This window comes from Aulonocara sp. 'chitande type north' Nkhata Bay, linkage group LG16 (genome assembly GCF_057382095.1).
Source record: "Aulonocara sp. 'chitande type north' Nkhata Bay isolate Kocher_YH1m ecotype deep benthic linkage group LG16, A_spYH_male_GT1.1, whole genome shotgun sequence".
In the NCBI taxonomy this organism is placed as follows: domain Eukaryota; kingdom Metazoa; phylum Chordata; class Actinopteri; order Cichliformes; family Cichlidae; genus Aulonocara; species Aulonocara sp. 'chitande type north' Nkhata Bay.
Window position 1 is genome coordinate 24,786,171 of NC_141359.1, and position 18,674 is coordinate 24,804,844.

General features: G+C 40.1%; 1 protein-coding gene across 1 annotated transcript in view; it reads right to left on the bottom strand.

Annotated features, from left to right (window-relative positions):
* The window catches only part of myo3b (myosin IIIB), a 70,421-nt gene that overhangs the window by 42,850 nt on the left and 8,897 nt on the right, over nucleotides 1-18,674 (bottom strand). Inside the window, exons 6-13 of the mRNA XM_086266421.1 lie at nucleotides 16,945-17,049; nucleotides 16,565-16,664; nucleotides 15,930-16,006; nucleotides 15,150-15,295; nucleotides 7,640-7,705; nucleotides 4,040-4,195; nucleotides 622-706; nucleotides 410-526 (exon numbers count right to left, since the gene is read on the bottom strand). Coding sequence (XP_086122547.1) covers nucleotides 410-526; nucleotides 622-706; nucleotides 4,040-4,195; nucleotides 7,640-7,705; nucleotides 15,150-15,295; nucleotides 15,930-16,006; nucleotides 16,565-16,664; nucleotides 16,945-17,049 — 852 coding nt within the window. The remainder of the gene's footprint in view (nucleotides 1-409; nucleotides 527-621; nucleotides 707-4,039; nucleotides 4,196-7,639; nucleotides 7,706-15,149; nucleotides 15,296-15,929; nucleotides 16,007-16,564; nucleotides 16,665-16,944; nucleotides 17,050-18,674) is intronic.

An 18,674-nucleotide genomic window follows, 5' to 3' on the forward strand; every position in this document is an offset into this window, starting at 1 on the left:
GGCTTTGAAGAAATTAACAACCAACAGCTTGGAGAAGACAAAACTCTGCAGCGTCACATAATATCAATATCGGATATCCAGTGAAGAGAAAATTTGAGGAAAAATGCATGCAAAGTTGCTGACTATGCATTAGAGATGTTTAGAGTAATTTAAAAGATTAAAAATAGTTGATTTAAACTGACTGAGCAGAAAATTTGGGGGCCAGATTGTTGCACTAACTAATATGACAATTGCCATAATAGTTGCTGTTACTGTGAATAAAAACAAAATAATAATAATAACAATAACTAGCCCTACAAATAGAGTATCCACTAAAGCAGAACCTGCATCATGACTGGCATCCATTCATCATTTCCACTGTGTTTGTAAAAAAAACACAAAAACTATTTGTGACTGATGTGTTACCGACCTGAGGAGAGTAGATGCTGAGATTCTGGAAAGGATTGAGAGCGATGAGGATGTCACCGACGTAAGTGTACACCTGCAGCTCATCATACCTCTTGTGGAGATGGCTGATGATTGTCTCCTGCAGAAAAGAAAACACACACACACAGCCTAAAATCAACAACTTTTCAGCTTGGGCTCATCAATGCATGACGAGATAAACACATAAAATCCTACCTCGTCTAAGAACTCCAGGTTCACCAGATCATCATCAGGACAGCTCTCTATTATGAGGGTTTTACGAGTATTGATCCGGACGTGCCTGTATGAAGTCAAGGACACGAGATGCCTTTTAAGCCTGTAAAGTGACCACTAAATGAGAAACAGTAGTGTGACTGGCTGAATGTAATACCCAGTCACTTCCATGTTTTTCACGAGGCCCTTTAAGCTTTCCCAGGGGACAAAACTCCTATTATCACAGGATGTGGTTGCACTTTATTCATGTTTTGACCTATCACTCTCCAAAGAGCCCCTGTGGACAGAGGTCAACTAACCTCCAGCTGGCTCCACGAAAACCTCAGGGGAAACCACAGAGTGTGAGAAAGAGAGTAAAACAGAGCGGTGCTTTTGAGTGCCTACTGCTTTGTGTGCTGTATGTGTATATGCACAACACAGAGTGGACATTTTGACATTTCTATAACATGTAATGCATCACAAATCTTAGCATGACTACCAATAATAGTCGCTTAGGACAACATGAATGCAGTCAATTCCACAGAGAAGAGACTGACATCAGCCAAACCTAACAGCCATAAAATTTAGACCATTTTTATCAGCGTAATATGGTTTAGTGGAGTCAAAAATCCCATATACTACCATGAATCCAGACTCCAATAGTTAAGTCTGCATACAAAGCCTTTTACAAGTGAGTAACTACCAGTACTAGCTAGTCAATCTAGCCCTTTGCTGAGCTTAACCCACTTTGTTCCAATTAAGACTTTAGTGTGAAAATCTTGCTGGGAGCCAATTGTAGCAACATCCAGTCAAAGGCCATCTACAGTCTAAAAAGTCAATAAAGTGTCACAAATCTGAGAATAACTGCCAAAAATAGTTGCTTAAGACAGCATAAAAAAATCAAACTTACAATCTTTCTTAAATTTAGGGGGTTATTTAGGGGTTTTTTTCAGCAATCAAATATTTATATTGTGCTAATAATATAAATATTCATTGTCCAGCCTCCTATGATAACCTTTTTATAATACACCAAATCACTGAAGGTTCTATTATGACATCATGTTGCACAGCAACCACACACCATTGGGCTAGAGTGACCCATTTCCTTATCTTCCTATAAGACACTTAAGCTCTGTAATGTTTTAATTTCACAACAGTAACATCTACTTTAGTAAATACCAATACACTCATTTTGTTATGCATCTCCAAATTGTATTTGCATTTCCATATAATAAATTACACTAACTGTCACATTACCTTGTGAAATCAAGGTTTCTGTATTTGTAGACCATATCAAGATTTTAATATTAGAAAAATATTTGTATATTTGTACTTTAAGGCAAAGGCATTTAAAGCTACTAGAATGAGTCTAGCTGGAATATAATTCCAGCATGTTATTTACACGTATAGGTAATTGTGAAATCCTCTTTGACCTTGTGATTTTTATATTTGATTGAACAAAATCTTTCATACCAATTTTTCATTATATATACTTGAATGGGGTGGAAAGTGTGTGGCTGAAAGGGGAAGCAGTGCATTTATATCTAAACAACATCTAACACCCCTAGTTTTTATTTACTTTGGTTTTTTTATTTTTGCTTTTGTAAGTGTGATTAAGTACATCAGTTTATTAGCAGCACGACAGACTAAACAATACTGCAGCATGCACTTCTATAAATAACCAGTAGCTTTGTGGTTGGTACTACAACACAGGGAGCAATATTGCATTTTGGATAGCGTTAACATTTCTTTCACCACTTTTGTTTCCAGAGTTATTAACGTTCCAAACAAGAAGAAAAAAGCAAATACAATTAAAAATGAACTTGACAGATTTTTTCTTTCATTTTTTTTAGAAACCACAATAATAATATTGCCGAATGTACTCAGCGAAATCATATAGTAATACTGAGATAGCCATAACATATCTTAACCTAACCAGCCCAGTATTAGTATCATGACATTTTGACTTGTCTATGCTATTTTTTTTAACATGCAGCTGAAAGCCGTCCCAGTTTTCAAACAATATTAATAAGCATTTAATCAAGTGTCAGGTCAGATAAGTGGGCCATATTTAATTTCACTTCTTTGACTCGTAAGCCTGAAGAGCTTATGATAAAACAGGGTTAAGTAACAGTAACAAGTAATCTCTAAACGTGGACTAGTTAGGTTGCATTGTGCAACCTAATTTTAATGCTTGGTGGTTTGGGGCTTCAACAAAAGCACAAACAATAGTTTTTTTCTTTTCTTTTGTCACATTTGTAACATGCATCCATATTCCATTATAATAAATATACAATCATAAGACTAGCTCGAAATATAAATTCAAGCTTCAGGTTAGGAGCTTTTTCCTCATCTACTTTTTGAATTAATTCTCTATTCTGAATATAGTGTAAATGCAACAGCACAGAAATATGCTCAGTATGTGGTCCCTATAAAGTCAATCCCCGTCATCATGTCCCTTAGAGAAAGACTTGAGACCTCTAGCGTCTCACTCGCTCCTGCTTTGAAGTAAATCACACTATTCCACCTACGGCAGCTACTTTTAAGTTCTCTATGTCTTTATTCTTATCTGGAGTCATTGTTTGCTGATCTGTGGCATGAGAGACTAAACCAGGCGAGCCCAGTTCTCGCCCTACAAGCTCCTAATCCCATTATCCACTTTCACTGTGGACAGGAATTCGGGATCAGGCTCAGGCACAGACTCTGCACACTCCCGGGTGTAAACAGAGTTGGCACAACATCAAGACTCTCAGTCAAGGGCAGGTTCAGCAAACTCCTTTATAATGAAGATTAAGCAATGCCAAAGTCAGTATTTCTCCAGTAAACAGGAGACTTTCTGCTCTGTCGCTTGCTGCCATGTGAGTGTCAGGGTGAAGATTTAACTTTCAACATGTGCCTTTTCATATGGCTGCATTCATTTTTTACACACATAAGGAGGTTGTAAGGTAGTTGCTATTTTAATTAATGAAGGAAATAACTAATTAGCTCATTAAAAGTGAACAGGCTGTAATGCTGCCATGTCACCTATTTCTGGGTGCAAATCTATATTTAATTATTCCATCATTGGGTTAATTGGTTGGAGAAGTGATGTGTACTAAGTACATCCACTGGACTAATTGGGATTTATTAATCTAAGGTTACTCAGCACAATAACTCCTTCTGAATTAGTCATACTGCCCTTACTTCTCTTTAATCACATACTGTAATTTCCATTACTCTGTTTCATCTTCATTTCTGTGCTGGAGTGTAAGAAGATGAGACCCTGCCCCCTACTGGACAGAAAAAATATCAGCACCCAATCCATGCCTATCAGTGAAATAGAGATCTTCAACATCCAAATGAACTAATACAGTTTGCATCTTTACTATTTCATAACAGGGAAATTTAAAACAAAACAAAACATAAGATTTGGGATACTTACTTGGATTTGGTTTTGCAGCCTATTTGTTGCTGCTCTTGGATGAGAGCTGCTAACTGCTGACGGAGAGCTATGTCCTTGCCATGGGCCTGCTTGATGAAGGGGTGCTCCAGAAGGTGGGTCACAGATGGACGTGCCTCAAAATCCTTTATCAGACACCTTAAAGCAACAAAATATCACACAGTTACCTCTAAAACCCTCAGACAGACAAACTGTCCTTCATCAGTCTATAAATCAGAGTGAATTAAACAGTTAAGTGCAGTCACCTGAACATTGCGGGGAGCTGATTTGTCTGGATCAACTGTGAGTGATACTCATACCAGTGCGGTGCCGCTTGCAAGTGTTTTTAAGCGTGGGTCACTAATCGATCCTTCTCCGAGGACCACATGGTCACTATCACCATGGCCCCGAGTCCAAACAAGCCCTGCTGTGGCACAGCGGCAGGTCCTATCTGTGATCTGCAGTGTTTGCCAGCAAGTGATGTCACTTTGTGATACAGGCCTGCCTGCAGCAACCCTTCAGCCACTGATGTCAGTTTGCTGATACGAAGGCTCTTCTAATATTGACTCTTCTGCGCCACACACACACACTGAAACACCCGCAGAACACATTTGGCTTCACCCTCTGACAGTTTTGATATATTGCTAGACTGGAAATCACTACCCGAGTGCCACGATACATCTACCAGACATCCAGATTCGTGCTGTTCGTTTACAGCCAAAGACTTAAAAGATTCTGAACACCAACAATTGCACTCAGAGGAAAGATAGGAGTAAAAACACTGATCTAGCTTCTAACACCTAATCGACACTGAAATTCTGTTTCTTTTATCAGTTTAGGCTCAGAAAGTTAATTCCATGAATTCATTAGCGTCAGAACATTAAGTGGAGGTTGCTGCTATTAGCAAGGCTGTGCTGCTGGGAGACTGAAAGGCAGGCCACTTTGTCATAGGAGTCAGTTCTTTGGCTGCACAAGTGCAGACACCGGTGATGGATTTATTATCCCCCCCACCCTCCGCCTCAGTTTCCTCCTTCCATACACACACATATACACAACAAGCCTGACAGGACTGTCAGACGGTTCACAAAAAGCCTGCAAAGCTTGATAACATTGTCCAGCCTCCTCACATTGAACTCTGGTGGGCTTTGTTTGAGGAGATTAACTTTGATATGATATCACACAATCCATTAACCCAGATTACAGAGCTGCAATCCAAAGAGTAGCCAATAAAAACCAGGACAATGACATTGTAAAAAAGTAATATCTGTGCTGATTTAAGGAGAAATATGCCTCCTGACCAATCAAAAACTGAAGTGACATAAAAAAAAATCCAACAGGCCTTTGAGGCAGATGACGTCTGCTTGTTTTTACTCTTTTTTCCACCAATGCAATCAGAAACCATCCCTACACAAATAACCCTCCAAACAAATTGAATTTATTTTCTCATTACAGTTAAGGCCTGCACGCCTCTCTGCAGTAGATATTAGGGTTGTATTTTCTAGGCCTCCACTACAAGCCACCTCTGACATTATTAGCTTTGCACAGTGTAGGAAATGATAAGTTATCTGGCCCTCAGATAGCACTGATAACTCAGGTGAATTAGTTTGTTCCTCTGTGGCAGATTTATACAAAAGAAAGTCAATGAATAGAAAGAGAGGTTGATAGAATCGGGCAATAAAATATCAATTTCAGTTCCCTCTATATTTACATGCACATTCCCCCCTGATGTACAGATCTGTCTCCATATGTTTTACAGTTTCACACACTCATTGCACTACTAAAATAGTAATGCAAAAAAGAAAAGAAAAGAAAAAAGATTTGTCTTATTATTTGTCTTATGTGTGGAGGCACTGACATGGTATTTTTTATTTGTTTATTTGGATTCCCATTAGGGTAAGGGCAGCTGATCATTTAGGGGACTCCATTAAAAACACACATCAACACGCTTCAGAACGACATTAATAAAGCACTAAAAATAATAAAAGCAAACAAAAACAAAACGAAAACAGATTTACGAGAGTCACGTCTAAATTAAATTTCAGAGGTCATGTTTTAGTGACCTCTTCAATTAATTCTGTTTTTTTGTTATCTGTCTGTAGAAAACAGCGCTCATCATAAAATTATCTGAAGGTCCAGCTGACCAGCACTCACTGGGTGTATCACATAATTATGACAAAAACAAGCCCAGCTCTTCTTTCAGTATACTCTGTGCATGAACAGACGACTGGTGATATGTCTGTGAAAGCGTCTGGACTTCTTTAAGTTGCTTGAAGACGTTTCACCTCTCATCCGAGAAGCTTCTTCAGTTCTAAGATCAAATGGTGGAGAGTCCCAGATATAAACCTAGTGGGAGTGACCCCCCACAGAGGGACAAAAGGACCCCCTGATGATCCTCTAATCGCCTGAGCCAAGGTGGGAAACTGGGCGTGGGTCCCAATCAGCCAGAGTTTCGGGTGTGTTCATTGTGAAACCTGGCCCCACCTTATCATGCAAATTCCTGAGGTCAGATGGCCCAGGATGTGAGTGGGCCTTAAGGCGTCTGGGAAGGGATCTCAATATGTGAAAACTAATAACTAATGAATTAATAATTATTCAATTAATTATCCACAGTTTTTATTGCTTTGTACATTTGACCTTTTCTTATTTGAAGTTTCCTCTTTTATTTGAGGCAATGTAATGAAAGTATTATATTTAAAATTAGTATTATTATTTTTCCAGGAACATTTAATGTTTAACATTCTTCATGAACATATTTTGAAAGGTAGTATTACTTTATCCAGTAAATGTAAATCTATACAATTTTACAGACTTTTGGTGTATGTCAAGTTCTTCTTGTAAATCTATGGCTTTAATCTCAGACCTTTTTTTGAGATAGGACAGTGGAGAGAAGACTGAAAAGCTGGGAGAGACAACAGACAATACAGTATAAGGCCACGCAGTGGATTCTAACCATGTCCTCTGCAGCAGCCTCACAGCAAACAGTCTGCCTACTGAACCCACTGAGCTTTACCAGCACCCAAGCTGAGAAATTCTCAGAATGATTATCCTCTGAGCTCAGTATTTGTTATAGTATCAATGGCACTAATACGACATAATGTAGATCACCCATAGTTCTGAGATACAGTATTTTTAGGTTGCCTTGGCACTCACAGCATCTTTAAGGTCACCTCAAAGATCTTCAGTGGCATTTAAAAGGTTAATTCATAAGCTACAGCTTGTATTTCAAAGCTGAAGCCCACTGTGGATCATAATCCTGCTGTGAGAGCAGATATTGTCTCAGTTTCACTTTTATGACATAGCAGATAACAGTAAAAATGTTCTGTTCTTGAAATGCTGCTCCTTTTTTCTCCTTAATACCGTTTGTGCTGTGGATAGAAGTCTGAGCTTCTGTCCACAGCACCTTTTTTTTCCCAAATCAATTCCTGTAATGCTTCTATTTGTTTCTTGTCACCATAAATCAGCAAAATCTGTAATTTCCCGCAGGAGGCCCAAATATTAAATGTTTCTTTCTTCACAGCCGTTTCTGTGAAAACGTCCACTTCTCTACAAAATCTTGACTGTAAGATGACAAAGGCTGACAGGCTGAAGTCAGAGGAGACTTACTGGCTGATGAAATGGCTGAAACTCCTGCTCCACTCTTCAGGATGTCGTAATGTGGGTGAGGGATTTCTGAAACACAAATCAAAACAACATTTAAAAAAAAAACAAAAGCTAAGGAGATATTAAAGGAAATTCGCATTAAATGATTATTGCTGTAAATGACCAAGATTGTCAGCATGTCTCCTGAATCATTTGACAAATGACGGCTGACAGTTAGAGTGCGACCATCAGACTCCTCTGAGAGTCTGATGGTCCGAGGACAAGCTGATCGGGGTCCAGGTCTGTGGCAGCCAGAGAAAAAGTGACAAATGATAACTGCTCCTCCACTGTCTGGCAGGAAGCATCTGCCATTGGGAGCCAAAATTATGGGAGCTAGTTATACCTCTGTCAGCAGCATTTACGGAGGCCATCCATAATGAGCCTAACACTTTTCAAGTGCGCACGATGACAGGAAGCAGGTCTGTATGAGGAGCCAAGGCTGGAAAGAGCCTGAGTACAGTCATCTTCACCAGGAGCCGTCAGCCTGACAGCCGGAGGCCGAGCTTTCTGTCACTGTCAGGCAAACAGTGACACACCTGGTCAATGCATTTACTGACTGTGTTAATTAGATCGCACATGCTGCTCTAGAAAGCTGCCAGACAAGCAGAGCAAAGAGGGAAAAACACAGTTTGAATTAAAAATGAAAACAGTTTAGTTTATGAAAAACACGGCATATGTTTAATATCTTTTTTTAAAGATACAAGGGCAAGGGGGGTGTTAGGGCACAAAATCTGTCATTTTCTACAGCACTAAGTTAGTCGAGTCTTTGATAAGAATTCAGACAGGCAATCCTTTCCAAAGTGCAGATCAAAGCCAGTAACTGACTGCCTCAATGCAACCTCTAATATGAGCCCGAAGACATGTTCTCGCCTTGACGTCGTACCATACTGCTTATACGTTACGTAGTCAATATAGCAGCGCACTGCTGATAACACTGTCAAGAGCACTCATTGTGCTTAGTGAACTCAGGCCGCATTTTTTCCTTCAGTTTTTGCGAGTACTGCCAGCTAATGTTGTAAACAAGAATGGCTTATTCAAATTTTGGACCAGGCAGAGCTCGTACTGTCAGGCTCGAGTCACTGTGGATCGAGGTGTCAACAACCCCTGACAGCTGTAGCAAGACAAAAATAAAGTCAGTAAAATGTCTGAATATGATACTAGATATGTGTAATTTTTAAGTCCTGTATTTACCATAGGACATAAAATATTACAATTTATATTCAAGGAGAAACTTAAGAAGTACTTCAAGCCTCTCCATAGTCTATTCTCCAGCCTGGACACACAATGCAGACATTGCAAACAGCACGTGTGATTACAGTCAACATCGTCATTATAAAACCTGACCGTTCTTCAGCATCTGAAACAAGCAGTGACATCCTTTAAATTTCACAAATCAACTAAAGCCACACTTAAGGTTTCAGTACCTTACACACTGCTGTTGTATTCTCCAGCTTGCATTAAGCAGAGACACAGTGGCCTTTATATAAGCTTAACAGAGAAGGAGTACCAGGGCCCCAAATAAAGACTTAGTCAGCGAATGGAGCACATACTTAAAATTTTGGCTCATCCATCACTGCCGCCACAGCACCAGTACTTCTTTGAGCATACATGCATGAACACTGAGAAACTACAGCTACATTTATCATGTCCTTGGTAGCTACATCACCAGTGCCTCCAGTCCAGGACAGCACACAGAGACGGTAAGATAACTGCATCAAAGGTGGAGATATGAGAAGCCTTTAATCGTGATTGGAAAGTCATCCAACCAGACAGTGATTTCCTGTCAGGGATCGTCAGTGTCAGATAATGGGAAATTTGGAACATTAAGTGTACAATTACTTCACTACACTGACTTTTTTTCCTACATAAAATGCAAATATAGAAAAATCAAGGCGATGTGGCAGGTTTTTTACAGTAACAATGAGCGATTTGATAAAACATCAGTGGGGTACACGGTTTCAAAATTCAGCATTATTTCTGCCATTCATCTGTGACAGAAAATGTGGCAGGTTTCCAACCCTGATCATCCACAAAAATATTTCATTTTTGCTGGTGGATGAGGGATTTTGAGCCAAGAAAGCAACTAAGGATGGATGCGTTTTCTCTCAGTCTTAGCTCCATAACCTGTTAAATGTTCATCAGCAGTTATTGCAATAAAAAAATAGCATTTAAAACAAAGCCTAAAAACAGCCTTAGGCACAGATCATTGTCATAACAAGCTACGAGGCAGCCAAAGTCTGGACCTTTTAAATAATACAGTAGAAATTTGTACAAATCACTTGGACAGTCTGACAACCTAGACGGCTTTTATTTTGAAAAGACTTTAGGAAAAATTGGAGAATTGTTGGCCTCTGTTTTGGCGTTTAGGAGGTCAGCTCAATGCATAACTCATGAGGAATCCTAACTGGTGAACCAGAGGCACAGCGAGCCATTGAGTAAGCAATTTTCTCCCTTGTGCTATTTTAATTTCAGGGGAAGGAATAATCTGTATTTTGACATTTTGTTTTATTTCATTGTTTTATACAAACAACACTCTGCGTTCATATTTTTATAGACACTGTTGCTCCGGCAAAAGAGGGAAGCTGTACAAAATAAAATCCTTTATAGCTTTCAAAATTTCTGGGTTTGATTGTGTTGCAGCTTTAGGACCTAGTCTCTACAGAAGAATGGCCTTTTCTACTGGGGCACAGTTTGAGGAATAAGGAACCTCACTAATTTCTAACCACTGGTTGCAGCACAGGGCACATACATGCTAACATTTCTATATCCACCAGCAACCTTCAGGACTGAAAAATGAAGCCAAGCTAAAGTGCCAAAGCTGCAGTTCCTTCAATGGCCACTCGAGGCAGGCTGCAAACACGAGTCAATCCCCATACACTCCTGTGCTAGAAGACCAGAATTCAGCAATTTCCCATAATACTGCAAAAAACAATAAGTTATTCTTTAATGGAGAATTTCTCAAAGATTGTTTGGTGGACTCTGCCGTCCTTATATTCTCTGAGAAAAAAGAAGCAGTGAACCGTGACAAGATGGATCGAGGACATTGCGGGAAATCTGTCAAGAGTAGCTGTGAGACAGGCTGAATGCATGACTCAAATGCATGACTCTTGAGACAAGGCTAAAGCTTAAAGAGTGGCTTTAATGGAGAAATCGCTACAAAAAATTACAATATGAAACTCGGATAACTCTGGAACCAGGAAGTAATCTATATAGCAGGGATGGGATCCATAACACTCGTGAACATGGCCATAAACAAAGTGTGCAATTCTGACTTTTCTCCCTGGCTCTGGACGAGAGCTGTTATGTCCATGGCATATGCCAACTACTAATCTGTGTACATGAGGTTACAGAGGAGATGGCAGCATGCAATCAGTGAAAGGGACCACAACAGAGAGTGATTTGTTCACACAGGTAAATGTATGCTTGGATAGGCTGAGGCTAAAATGGGAAAAAATGGGAATATTGATTAATTAGCTGTTGGGGTTTTACTCTACCTAGTCCACATTTTTATAGATATACTGGTAACCTGTCCAGAGTGTACCCCACCTCTTGCCCTATGACAGCTACAATAACCTCCATCTCCCTTGAACATTTACAAAAAAAATAAAACTAATATTGAGTTCAACTTATTGCTGCCGCCAACCACAACAGTTCCAGTTCCTCATGTGGACCTCTCGTCTCTATCTGTGGTGGCTTTCAAAGTTTGTTTTTTTAAATTAATATTTGGCAAATAACCAGGTTTATGCTGCACTTTTGGTGAGTAAAATAGCGATAGTAATACTAGTATTAATATCCTGCTTTATTAGCAGGTGTCTGTTTCTGTGCGCTCCACCCACGCAGCTTATGAATGCAGCTTCTTGATCGAGCTTGCTAGCATCAGCTGCTGAATTAGCACTCCATCCTCTGGTCTAAATACGGCAGTGTTTGCCATATTTAGACGACCAGCATGGTGGCAGAAAAAAGCGCTGACACCAAGGCTTCAAAATATGGTGTCCTGAAAGCAATAGGGGACACCACTTCTGTTGACATCTGTTCTGCTGCACACACTATAATACAAAACAGCACACAAGTCTGGATATCTTTCCTTCAGCTGAATGATTGTGTTAGCCTTTGTTGCCTCTGACAAGCCATCACTTACTTTTATTCTGCTTGTCCTGGTCTTACTCAGACACATACATGTACTATCTAATACGTAGCTAATATCGACAGGGGTAACGCTGAATAAACACAACCTTGGAAATCTTTGCCAGCCGCCTCTAAGCTTTACAAAGTATTTTACACACACTTTGGTTTGACTTTACATGGAAACTGTGAGGCTGTGTGGCAACGAGAGCACTGGCTCAAGCAATTAACCTTTCCGCATATTAAATATCAGACACCATCTTCGTCTTGAGTATCTATAATTAGTTTTGCAGTTGATTTTACAGCTTTGTCCTCTGACATGCTCCATTACCTTCATTCATGGTCACCATGATCATCATACATCTGTCATACGCACTCAAAACAGCAGGTAATAGTTAAAAAAGCATCATGGACACCTTGGGTTCAATTTAGAAATTAAGCAACAAGCATATGCATGCTTCAACAGGGTGTCACAACTCATCAAGTGTGTGATTTTTCTGTCGCACAAACAGACCATTTACCAAGGTGCCCCTAATTCATCGAGCTCATCAGTGTCCTCTCTGACAGCTGTCAGTGCTTCTCTTATCATCCATGGTAGCCTGCTGGGATGAGAATCATTTCCACCAAAAGCACGGCCAAAGCGGTGACATAATGGCTATCTGCTGCTGGGCTCAGAAGTGGCCCCACACATGGGCAATTAAATCCACAGCTTGACTCGAGAGACTGTCCAGCAAACAGCATAGGAAAGCAAGGAATGTGATCCACAACTGTGCATATTTGTCTTCCTTTTTACTATCTGGATGTGTTTCAGCTGAGAAAGAATGACTAAGTGGATAATACAGAAAAGATTAACTACCCGACAGTGAAACCTTTAGCCTGGAAACACATTACTACGTGCAACTGTAAAATACCAGAGAGATGAAAATGCTCATTACATGTTTTAGCGCTTACACAGGTTTCATAAAACATGCACCACTCAAGGACAATACTCCAGGTAGAGGCTCCTCTAGTAATAGTTTGTGATGTATTAAATTGAGAAGGAAAAAAAATTTGTGGATTGATCGAAACCTGTGACGATGAATCTCTTGGATTTCCTCATGAATCACTCTCACTGCCACCGAAGACCCAAAGGTGAAACTCATTTCCTTATTCACAAAGTCAAAAAAGGTTTTTCTCATGATTTTGCCTGCGCCGCTGCAGCAATGGGGGAAAACACATTTAAGATAAATGACATGTTAACAGAATCATTTCATGGTTCGACACATTCATGGTGATTTATAACAACTTCTAAACCTTTAAGGTCCCGTTTTACACTAAAAAGCTAAAATACACATTTTGATTGGAAAAAAGATGACGAAATGTCACTGAAGTATTTGTTTCCAATTCTATCATCATCAGAGTTATTCATAAAGGGCGAAAGGTCAAAGAAACCTCAAGGAATGATTGAAAACTGTCTGGTGAAATGGAAATGTCTAATATTATGGCTGGTGATTAATAGGGAAGTATGACTGCAACTTGTTTCTTTATATTTTGCCTCCAAGAAGCCAGACTTTCTTTTAATTTTTGTGTTCTTGACTAACAGTCCCGGCTTTGTGAAGGTCTTTAAAACGTTTCTTTGGACACTGGGTGCTTTTATATTCATTTTCAGTCCAGTTCAGTTGTGGTACCTCATCATTTTTTAGAGGACTTTTGGGATTTTTTTTGCTAAGCTACTTAACACTGACCTCTGAATCATACATGCATCTGAAAGGCGCTTAACTCAAGGGATGAACCAGTGTCGCATCTACACATAACATTTTAAAGTGCATCTTTAGGCCCTTTACCAGCAGCCTGTCACAAGAACACATATTTTGTTTCCATGTCTTTAGCTGAATTGACAAAATATGCCAAAGATGGCACAGTTTGACAGGCCCAAAATAAAGTTTTTGCACTATCGAGGTGATTCCCAAAGAGACATTATCCTAAAATGTATAACAGCATGTTGTGCAGTGTGTCCTTACAAATATTAGGAAACTGAGGGATAAGACGAAATGGCAGGCCTAAAAAACATCTACAGCAGATGAACAGCATCTGAAAGTCGTGTCTTTAAAAAATAGGGAAGAATTTGACATTTCTGTCTCAAATTCTCATCTATATGTATATATATGTATGTATAGGTGAGAGGTACAACAGTGAGTGTCTACAGCCGTCTGTAAAACATCACGGAGACTGGTTTATGATTTGCAACGGATTTATTTTTCAGCCTGACAATGATCCCAAACACACTGCCAGTGCAGTAGAAGCAAACATTAATAGAAAAGCACACAGTGGGACACTATCAGTCATGGATTGGCCTCCTCAGAGCCCAAACCTCAACATTATTGAAGCAAAAGGCAGCTGACATCCAAAGAAGAGCTTTGAATATCATTCAAGAAGCCTGGAAAACTATTCCTGAAGACTGCTCTAAGAAAATGCAATCATACCAAGTGTTGACAATCAAACTTGGAATTGTACAAACTCTGTTTTTGCCTTACTTATTTTTTGCACATTTCAATAAATAATTGCATTTATTTCCGTGCAAAACATAAAGACATGAATGATGAATCCTCCAAACTCGATCCCGAAGCGAGAAAAAGAGTTACAAATGTGTTACAGAGTCAAAGCCTGACAAAATCTTCACCCATGCGCTCTGCCATCAGCTGTAATTTCTCGTATAATTATTTTACATTCTGGTTAAAATTTGGTGCTGATGAAATGCTGCGTTAGCTCCCATAATTCCTGCTACACAAGGCCTGCTCCCGAGTCTTGGCAGGGAGGAGATAATATTGTGACTGGGAGGAGGTGACAGCCTCATCTCAATGTGAATGGAGCTAATCACCAATGCAAATTGCAATCAGAAGGGGCATATCTCTACCTAACTGAGAGATAATTGCGCGATTGTACTGATAACAAAAGGTCAACTGCGTGTAGCCACTAAGCTCTCAGATGATCATCAGACACACACGGTTTCCAGCAGTGAATATTTTTACAGATTCAATCACTGCATTAATTTTAAGGCCAAACACTTCTATGTTTCTGATGATGGAGATTTTAAACACTGATTATTCAGCAGATGCGTCCTTTCAGATAGCAAAGACGAAAATGCAGCGGCAACTGGGAGAGTGAAGCAGAGCCTACCGATTCAGCTTTTTATTTTCTAAATTCAGCACAAAATCAGTTGTCAGAGAAGCCGCAGTGATTTTTACCTTTTATCCATTTGATCATAAATTTCAGTTCAGAATTTTCCTCCTGACAGTAAGGAAAGGGGTTTTTTTTATGTCCCTGTGGCAGCTGCCTCCAGCTGTGTGGCAGGAGCGCCCTCTACTGGACTCACCGTGGGATCTTGAAAAGGGCTTTTACCGGATGCATCTCAGCCAGAGGGGGATCTCCGTCTGCCAGCTCGATGGCTGTGATGCCGAGAGACCACACATCGCAGCGGGCATCATAGGAGTAGTCGTACTGCTGTTCACAGGCTATGACCTGGAAACAATTCACAGGGTCCATTTTAGACAGTCACCGAGTGGAAAGTCCGTTTAAGAGGGGTGAGATTAATTTTGTTTGATTTTTAGGGTATTAAATTCAGATTAATGATTCAAAGAAAATTACTTTTTAAAAAAAAAAAAAAAAGCATTGTGAACCTGAAAAAATCCTCTTAATGCCAAAAACAGTCAGCCAAGCTCATTCACAGCCCATTTAAAAACAAGCACTGAAAGGCAGGTCAGTGCAGTAGCTCCGGGTACGAGCTTCTCTTTGCCACAGTCAATAATTATAACTGGCACTACATTTTACAGCTGAGTTTATTCTAATTGCCCCCGAGGTCCCTCCCTACCAGCTCAATCACCGCACCTCATTTCTGCCAAAAGAGTAAGCCGAGGGGCCACAGACTCCCAGCTATTAACCTTGAGGCGACCTCAAGAGCTGCACCCGTGGAGAGGAATACACAATGACACATGGGAGGGAGAGTCACACGGAAATAACTGAGGCGCTCTGTTTAACAGCTACATCACACTGTACATGTATATAAAAAGAATCCATTAGCCACTAAAACACGTGTGCATGTTTTACTGCTGCATTACCAGACATGAACATGCGTGTGCAGCCCTTAGACTCTGACCTCAGGAGCCATCCAAAACGGTGTCCCGACTGACGTGTTCCTCCGCAGTCGTGCGCTCGTCAGTTGAGCTGAAACACCTACCAAAAAAAATGGAAATGGAAAAAGAATCGCAAAATTCGATCTTACTTCATTAGCGTGAATATTTCTTGGGATAAATTACAGCAGACAGTAAATGTTTGAACTAATCAATAAATCCTGGCATATAATTTAGTGTGGCAACCTGCCAAGCAGCAATAATAATGGGCTATAATCATTTCAAATTATGTAGGACAGATTTTTATCAGCGTGAGTCCACTTCATCTCCATGACACAGGGGACATAAACATGCCTGGGGGTGACTCAAAGTCATTTGCCATAGCAGCTTTCTTTTAATATGCAAAGGATCAAATAATGCAATTTAAATGAGCAATAATAGCTTCGGGCTAAGGCTACGGTCCATGAATTAAAAGACGTTATGGTGAGCATGGGACTAAAGTGTGGGTTAAATGATTTATCCTGCGCTTGTGTTTGCCTTCACAAACAATGTTGCTGACACTTCCAAAAGATCACTCACAAAAAAAGAGTCATTTATCTATAACAGCGCACTTCAGAGAAAAGATTGGAGCGGCTAAATTGCCTCTTTCAAAGATCATTACCAAAGTCAACCAGTTTGACTCCTCCCTCAGTTGTCAGGAGGATGTTGTTGCCTTTGACGTCACGATGGATAATCCGGTTGTTGTGCAAATGCTGGAGACCCTTTTAAATTAGAGGACAGATAATGCAAGGTGCTGCTGAGCATGAATCACGACACACAATTAGTCATTTGCGTAAAAAAATAAATAAATCTGCATATGATGCATTAAAAGTTGAGCTGTACAAACTACATAAAAGAACTCCCACAGCTGTTCGTAAGGAGAGACATTCATAACTGCTTGTCACACTTCCCCAGCTGAAAATAAATCCTCAGCCCGCTCTCTGCATGTTGGTGTCCCACCTCCTCCCCCTGCATTTGCAGCTTTGCAGAGGGCCATCTTACCAAGAGGGCACTGCATAAGATGTATGCGATAACAGGCTCCTGCAGACGCTGGCCACGCATCAGCAGGCCTTTGATGAGTTCTGTGACAGAGCCGCCGTTGCACAGCTGGGAGGGAGACAGAGAAACTCCAGTGACTCGTCCATCACTCACCACTCCAGATTATGATTCATGGAAAGAGCTAGCCCACACACACAAGTTAGAGAAAGCAGAGCAGCACAATAGCATTGACATTCGTGTAGGTGGTGTTTCCTGGCTAACTGAGACCCAGATCAATGCTTTCTTATATACAGAAGAGCGACAAATTAAAGGGTAAACCAACATAAAGTGTCTCAGTATGGTGTTATTGTGTTTGGTCAGTACTTGGTCAGAGAGCAGCTTCAATATGCAAAGATTCTTCATGTCTGTGAATCAGCTAACCTAACACATCACTCCAAAACGTCTCAGAGCATTCAAACAGGTTAAGAACTGGTGACTTCTAATCAAACCAGTCACTGTGATCCTGATCCTGAAAAGCTGTAAAGCTGATAACTCAGAACACTTTATATTGATTTGCACTGACCTTCTGACTAAAGGCAAAAGCTATCCCAGCAAAATGTCTCTGCTGGCATAACTAATTCCCAGGTTTCTCAGACTGTGAGCCACAGTGGATTAATGTTTTTCCTTTAATTTGTCACCGGTCTATGTGAAAAAGGATTTAAGAGTTTTAAACTTCATTTTTTAAATAGGGGTTTTATTTACTTGAGCCATTTGATTATGAAATTTATTTACTTGAGCCATTTGATTATGAAATTGTGACGAAATACAGGAAAAAGACACTCCAGGTAACAGATTGTTTGGTATCACAATCATTGCACTAACTGTGCATACACGCATGGTTAATTTGAAGCTTGGAATAACCCTGGCATTTCCCACCAACCTCACACTGTGTATCCCTCAGGCCTAATAACGTGTTTTTCTCTCAATTTCTTTGTTTCTGAAACTTGTAATGCTATTATTGACTAGCACGCTTCTTCCTTTCTGCCGTTTTGTTGACTGTCAGAGACATGGGTGGTCTTTGAGGTAAATGACAGCTTTATCCACCATTATTATGGCCGAACTGAAGAGTACACCTGACACACAAATGGCCCATTTCCCACTGAGCCAAAGCAGACATAAAGCATTAGCAAAAGCTTCCAAGTGGTATAAACCTGGTAATAAAACCAAAATGTGTTGTTTCTTTCTACACTGTTGTTTGCAGGGATTTAAATGATAGTGACAGAATATCATCTTTACTGAGTTTTAAAGGGGCTGAGAGCCAGATTTAGACAGCTTCAGACAGAGCCAGGCTAGCTGTTTCTTTTGTTATGCTAAGCTAACTGGCTATGGTGTAGATTCATATTTAACCTACAAACATAAGGATCTAACTCTTATGGCTCAATCACACTAGAGTAAAAACTAGACAGCAACCTCCTTGCAACTATGAAAAATTTGGTGATTGCACTGAATTTGTTTGCTATAAGCAACAGACTGCAAGGAGACTAGCTGTTGATCACAAAGCGATTGCACAAGTTGCTCGACGGGAGGCAACCTATTTCCTAACAATCGCAGTCTGACTCAGAAAGACTGCAGTCAGCCAGTTTCTAAATAAGTGCCAACACATTACATTTAATCTTAGCCTGTCAGGGCCAATGAGATCACATACTGATAACAGACTGACAGAGTGACTGTTTTAATGGCTGTCTTGAAACACC